The sequence below is a fragment of the Haliotis rufescens genome, unplaced genomic scaffold (genome assembly GCF_023055435.1).
Source record: "Haliotis rufescens isolate VD_foot unplaced genomic scaffold, xgHalRufe1.0.p SCAF_18, whole genome shotgun sequence".
NCBI lineage: Eukaryota > Metazoa > Mollusca > Gastropoda > Lepetellida > Haliotidae > Haliotis > Haliotis rufescens.
This window is the reverse complement of record NW_025963868.1, coordinates 13,709,005-13,716,628: the sequence shown is the minus strand read 5'-3', so window position 1 is coordinate 13,716,628 and position 7,624 is coordinate 13,709,005. Positions and strand designations below refer to the sequence as shown.

General features: G+C 37.1%; 1 protein-coding gene across 1 annotated transcript; it reads right to left on the bottom strand.

Annotated features, from left to right (window-relative positions):
* Window positions 1-1,165: 1,165 nt before the first annotated feature.
* Window positions 1,166-7,398, bottom strand: LOC124112985. Its single transcript, XM_048398679.1, has 6 exons — window positions 7,258-7,398; window positions 5,921-6,245; window positions 5,352-5,560; window positions 4,790-5,003; window positions 4,109-4,456; window positions 1,166-1,186 (listed from the first exon to the last, which is right to left on the bottom strand). The coding sequence occupies exons 1-6, from the start codon at window positions 7,356-7,358 to the stop codon at window positions 1,166-1,168; spliced, it is 1,218 nt and encodes a 405-aa protein (XP_048254636.1). The 5' UTR covers window positions 7,359-7,398.
* Between the last annotated feature and the right edge of the window lie 226 nt (window positions 7,399-7,624).

Sequence of the window (7,624 nt, the reverse complement as noted above, 5' to 3'; positions counted from 1 at the left end):
TCATAAAAAAACAACCATGAATGTGTCTTCAACTTGTGTATTGTTGATTTATGCCATGTTTGCAAGTGAATTTAGATATTATTATTTTGGTTGATTCCTTGTTAATGTTTGTTCTTGTTGCTTTGTGTTAAATTCCTGTTTTTAAGGAGCCATACAAACGATGACACGCCTGAAGCTTCCGACAGAAGAATTACTCAACGAGGCCTGGGAAACTCAGTTTTGTACAATTTTCTATTATTGGTAAACTCTATAAGTAAATCACTAGAGGAATTTGAGGTCGTTCGACATGTAACATTACTTCATTGTTGTTATATTTTCGCCTGCATTTTCATATAATTAATAAGACTTATAAAAAATTAAAAGCTACTTGCTTATCTTCTTAATTCTTAAGAGGAAAATCACCTCAATATGCATTTGTTTTCATTTCAATAAATTGAAACCTTTCATTTTTCTGTAACTTACGTTAAGTGTATTTAACATAAGGTGAACGAAGTCGTCTCCGGGCAGCTGCGGTTCCCTCCATCTTCCCACATACATCATGCACCAGTACATCAGCACTACCAATGTGTCGTCGGAGGTGGAAATCGGTATTGGAGAGGATTGTGCTATCACAAGCCCAAGTAGCTTGAATGAGCCTCTTGAAACATGTCAAAGTGACTCTCAGTCTACTCAGTGCAGTTTGTTAGGAAGTTGTTCCATAGAAACCTACATAAATAATCCCAAAGCTGTTTTGTACTTTGCTGGTTTCCAAGATTATGACCATTTCATGTTTTTCTTTCACTCGCTTGGTCCAGCAGTTTTTGAACTGAACTATCAATGTGAACTCTTGCACCCAAAAGAACAACTGTTTTTGACTCTAATGAAATTAAGACAGGCCAAGGATGACACTGAATTAAGTTTCTTGTTTGGCATATCATCATCCACTGTTTCCCAAATTGTAATAACATGGATCAATTTCTTATATTTTCAACTGAAGGAACTACAGATATGGCCATCAAGAGCAACTGTTGATGATCACATGCCAACAGATTTCGGTAAGAAGCCATCTCATGTTGATGCTCAGAGCATGACATGGTCCAGCTATAAACATCAAAACACATTGAAAACCATGATTGGTTGCACACCCAGGGGGGGGGGGGGGGGGGGGGGGGGGCAGTCTCATCTATTAGTTAATCTTTTTGGGGGTCTGCAAGTGACAGACAGATCATAGAACAGTCTCCTTTACTTAACCCATCACATGGTATGTTTGAAAAACAGGATAGCATTATGGCTGACAGGGGCATTATGGTTCAAGGCTTATTTGCAGCCCAAGATGTTCAAGTAAACACCCCAACTATGTTAAAAGGCAAGTCACAGTTAGAACCAGAAGATGTTGTTAAGGATAGAAGAATTGCTTCTAAAAGAATCCATGTTGAACGTATAATTTGTCTGAGTAAAACTTTCAAAATTCTGAAAAAAACATCTCCCACCAAGTAAAGTAGTACTTGGATCGCGGATTGTTTATGTTTGTTTTGCTATTTCAAATTTCAGAAATTCCATTGTAAATGAATTTGCTTGAAGCATCTCTTCTTTGTGATATCTGTGACTGAAATTTGTAGTAGAAGTCGAATTTTATTCAGTAGTGTGAGTGATTGAGAATTGTTTTACACCGCTTTTAGCAATATTCCAGCAATATCACGGCGGAGGACACCAGAAATGAGCTTCACCCATGTTACCCATGTCGGGAATTGAACCCGGGTCTTCGGCGTGACGAGCAAACACTTTAGCCATAAGGCCAACCCACTGCCTTATACAGTAGTAATATTATCGGTATGGTCACATGGCCTATAGTACAGTGTTTCGTAATAATAAGTGGTCATGTGAGAGCTCGTAATTTGAAAACATGTTTCATATACAGAGCAACAGATTTAAGGGGATGTACAGTTCTTGTATTTAGCTTATTGACCATTGAATGAGTGTTGTTAAAGCTATGAAAAGGTAATTTTAATCACAGAGTAGCTTGGGCATATGAACCTAATATGATACTCATCTTCAACAAAATCTAAATGACAGTAGACCCGGGAAGATTCCGGGTTAGAATCGGACTTCAGCAACCCATACTGCCGTAAAAGGCGACTAACGGGATCGGGTGGTCAGGCTCGCTCACTTGGTTGATGCATGTCATCTATCCCAATTGCGTGGATTGATGCTCATGATGTCAATCACTGGATTGTCTGATCCAGACTCGATGATTTACAGACCGCTGTCATATAGCTGGAATATTGCTGATTGCGGCGTAAAACAACAAACAAACCAACCAACTAAATGACAATATGTATATAAAATATTAAAGTTACCTACATTTTCACATTTATGGAGCTGAACTGAATTCATTAAGGCTTTAAAATGTGACTTGTGGTGTTGAAAATTCAATTTGTAAGGTAAAGTCTAACAATACCTAATATGATGTACATAATCAATGCTATTGACAATCACTTGTGTGATATATATAGTCCTACATTGTCTGAAAATTACTTCATTATTTGCACCAACATTTTTCAAAGGTTGAATCATTTCAATCAAACATATGTCATTTTCAGTCAAAGAGACCGTTTTTAACAGCGATGGGCTCACAATATTTCAGTTATTTGAGGCTTATCCCACTGAAAACATTCATACAAGGCTAACCTTACATTTGTACTGGCTTCTGGCTTTCAACTGAGTGATAAAATCTCCCCACGACCCAAAAAGTGTATGGAGTGTAACTTGTGTAACACACGCATGTCATATTAAAATGTGAATCTCTCATGTGTCAAAGAAATTGCTTCTTTTCATTAGTTATTTATGCATATGGTAAGCTTTGAAATGAAAGATAAAGGCGACATGCTGTCATTTTGTTTGGTGGTATTACCATATTTAGTCAAACAATTGATTGGCAAACCAAAACCACAATATTTTAACTTTGCCAATGACTTGTAATAGTCTCAAACCACAGCAGATTATTATTTCTAACTCTGTATACTGTAGTTACCCCTGAGCACAATGTACCGCTCCACAATGTACGATGCTCTTACAATGTGTATGTACATTGTGGTAACAGGTTCTAAACCTGTTCAGTGAAATCTGGAGGAAACCCAAAATCTTTCTCTTGAGTGTCTGAATAAACATGTGTGTATATATGAAACATTAGTTGAGTACTGTGTATATTCTTCAAATGGAATCTTCATGAATCTTCAACCTACACTAAACTGTCTTAATGGTAGCTAAATCATATTGGACATGTGTATGATTTACAATTCAAATTGCTTATTCATTGCAAATATAGATCAAGGCACAGAATATGCATGATGTATGCACAATATAATAATTTGTATTAATATAACATTTGATGTTGACATGAGCATGTGAAACAAATTGATATTTGGAAAATATGTGAACTTATTTGGATATTCTTTTTCTTAAGTGATACAGAGTTTACTACACCCAAGCATAAAATGATACTTTAGTTATAAAGACTGACGAACAGTCACCATTTGTCACAATAAGTTTCCAAAATGTTGATTTGACGCTTGAGACCAATTACCGAATAAGAGAAAAGACCATCATCAACAAAAAGTCCAAGGAATATTTCTATTAGATCTGGATATAACTGTATGACATTTTTAGATTTTGAGTTAATTTCAGGAATAAGACAACCTGATTGTGCTTAAAACACAAACACAAACTCCCAATGGGAATCAAACATACGGTTATTACCATTGGTACATACCGGTACACAAGCTTGGACTCATAAATGCCTTAATGATGTATCCAAGGGAAAAAACATGATTTACAATGTAGAAGCAATGTATGGTCTTAGATGTTTGGTATAGAACAGTTCAAGTTTTGGAATTAATGAGTACTGACAGAAATCTTTATCAACACTGACCTTTTCTACAAACATGTCACAGAATGTGTAAACAACAAAATAGCAAAATTGACGCTTTGCTAAGTACATCTGTCCCTGTACCTGGCAGTAGTAGTGACTGCTGGGATTTAAACAAATCTGATTGTTTACATTGTAATGAAGATATGGAAAATGTTTACCAGGTTTAATGTGATCATTTCTTCCAGCATATGGATATTTCACCTCAACCAAGATATCAGCATCAATAATGGCATCTGGCGTAGCACCCAGATAGGGTTCAGAACAGGAAAAAAATAGACCTGCCTTTTTTGTTTTGATATTGTACATGGATTCAAATTTTGAAAGTGCTCCTTTTTCATACTGCTTTCCATGAATTACAGGCTTACATGATAAAATTTTTGTGGACACAATTGATTTACATAACTTCTCCTTATTTCTTCGGTTGGTCATTTTGGTCACTTCACCAAACCTTGAGGCTGTGAGGCGCCACTTTCTTTCTGTGTGCCACACTGGGCTCCGGGACTGGTCTTGCGTTGCTGCCTCAATATCTTTCGCAGATTCCTCAGTTACCTGGAAAGAAAAACAAAAGTCAAGACATAAAAGAGATGTCCCAAACAATATTTTTTCACATAGTTTGTTTTACATGACAGTAATCTGAAAAATGCCTAATATACAAGTCTATATTTCTTTTACAAGGGAACTAATCTGCTTGATCATGATTAGGCATTTTCAAACTTAGTTAATTGCATTTTACAAATTACTCACAACCCCAAACATTCAGATGTTGCTGTTTCCTCACAAGCTATGATTTTAACTGTGTATTACAAAGATCAAATCTGAAAAACTTTAGGTTTTAAAGATTTTTTACATGTATTATACAACAGAATTTCCAGTGTTGTGTACCTTCAGTGCCATGTCAACCATGTACTCTGTAAATGGCTGTTTAAGGTAGTGATGGTCCTCAGCAGCTGTCTGGACATCAGCTTTTGGGTGAACATATCTAAGGGCGACATTATGAGATGACTTTGAGCAGTAGTTTGTCATCATGTTGCGCACATGATCATTGTAGCCACTCATGTGTCGGCAGACGGCAGTTCTGCAGCTGTTACGGGTGATCCTGAATACAATATTGTGATACTACATTGCCATAATAATCCTGTTCAAAACAACACTTATACAAATATTTAAAAACTTTTTCCACTCCAATATCCAACACATAATATTTAGTCATATACAGTTTCTCTTTTATATACAAAATCATAAACCATCATAACATGTCTAAGGCATTTAGAAGTGATGCACATAAGGAAGAGAATATATGGATGTCAACTTCTATATAATGAGGAAACACCCTTAACCTCATAATATAGAAGTTGACATCCATACATTCTCTTTCTCATCATAACATTGTAGTTGAGGCCTGGGTATGATATTTCCTTGGCTGTAATATGACCTACTTTTGTACGATTTTTTGGGATTGTGGAACAACTGCAAGTTTTCGGTACAGCTCTTTCCAACTTGCACACTGCCAGTTGAGATGAAATGCTCCAACATCAACAGCACCGCAGCGATGTGCTTACAGGTTGAATGTGGTCCTTTCCCTGCAGGACACTCGCAGTGGGAGTTGACTGGCTCCCCGGTCTTCTCTACCTTCACCTTGTAATTGTATGTGACCTAGGATAGAGTGAGTGGGTATGTATGGTTATGCACCACTTTTAGCAATATTCCAGCTCTTTCACAGCTAGAGACACCAGAAATGGGCTTCACACATTGAACCCTTTTAGGGAATTGAACCTGGCCTTCAGCAAGATGAGTAAACACTTGGACCACTAGGCTACCCACATTAACCCAAGCATAGAAGTCATGCATAAAATGTGATGTATGTGCAATTTAATTTCCCATTAATAAATTCACTTTCAATCAGTTTTATGTCAAGAATGTATTTCGGATTAGCTTCATCTTTGAGTACAAATTTCATTAAATTTAAAAAGGTTTTATTTTTTATTTTTATTTTATGGTGTGTAAATATTTTACCTTGTTTTTCATAGATGCACTGACGATGCCACTTAAGTATACATCAGTAGATGCACGTATGTGAACACTGCATGCCAGCACCCTGTCCCCCTCAAACATCAGATAACCTTTCTCTATGGCCTTGATATCATGTGCAGCTTGGTTGGCTCCTGCCATACGGTAGATGAAGTAACCCTCAATGGTTTCTTTGGAAATGGGAGGCAGCAGTTGACGATGGGAAGGCATCAGCTGTTGAAATCCTGACACTGGCCATGATGTATCATCTGGACGTGGGATGGAGACAGATGGCCCAACAAAATCATCATTTCTGTCATAAGATTCAAGTCTGAAATGAAAATTAAATACATTTTAACTTGTGCAACTACTATTTCAGATTTGCATAATATTATAGGAAAATAATTCATATCATTATCACTATGACTAATATAGCTCATAAATGACATGCATCATGAATAAGCAATGAAACCTGTATGATTAAACTGTGTTTGATAATCTCATGCCTATATAGCCAGAAGACAAATTATTACACATTTCCTGTTTTATAAAATACCAGTATAAATATATGGTAATTGTTAATGTGACATAGAGTCGCCAAGTTTCAATAATCATTTCATGGACAGAGAAATGTCAGTAAGCACTGCACTGTACACCTATCATAAGTCATTCAGAATTTTGGTGCCCATATCCTGACGAAAAGGAAGAGTAAAATATAACACTTTAATTTAAAAAACGTCTATATTTTGTGAATACAACAGGTTTCAAAGTTGTATAAACCTTCTGTGTTTTACTGCCGACTTGCAAGCATAATGGGAAAATCCTCCGCCCGAAACCCCCATCCTAAAGTAATATGTCTGTCCAATGCATTGACGCTCAGTACTTTTAATTATTTTTGAAAAAAATGTTGGCGGATAAGGGCGGAAGTCGTACCGAATTTTGTTGAGAACTACGTGTCAAAACACTGCTGATCATATTCATAAAAAGCCCCGCTAAACTACAAAAGCAATCGGGTGTTCGAAAACAGGTGACGTCTCAGGAGTGCGGTGAATGTTAACAGACGAAGCAATGGAGACTGCGCCTTTTATCGAGGATTTATATAATCTGAGACCGGGAGCCACAGTTAGTACTTTGGTTATGGGTAACTATACAGTAGGTCATGGTTTAATGGAAGGCAACAACTGAAATATATCGATATTTGATTTTGTCAGTCACAGTAGGCCTGACAGTGACAGAGATGGCACTTATTTGACAGGCAAGAAAAGGGCCTAGTAGAAATTGCGGTGCATATCGCAGATTATGAATGTAAGCATACTTGATAACTAAAAAAATGGGTTACATACCTCTCGATCAGTTCAAGTTTCCTTCCAGCTGTCGAAGCTTTTCGTTGAAAGAGCGCACATTTGAGTTTTGGCACGGACCATAGCAGGTACTGGCTGGCCATGTTCACATAAACTTGGCTACGGCTCTACTTGAAATTCGCGCTAAATGACACTGCAAACACGAAAACGTCTTTTTTTTTCGTATATGGCCATTGGACGGAAAAACGACTAAAAATTCATTAAAATTGATTAATTGGTCAGCGTCTAGAAAGTGTCCAGAAAAGGGTCGAGTTTTTCAAGAGTAAAATGGACGGAAAAACGATGCTTTTTGCTCCGCCTTGTACAACTGTTAACGGCCAATCAGATGGCGCTGGTCCCCCGACGCACG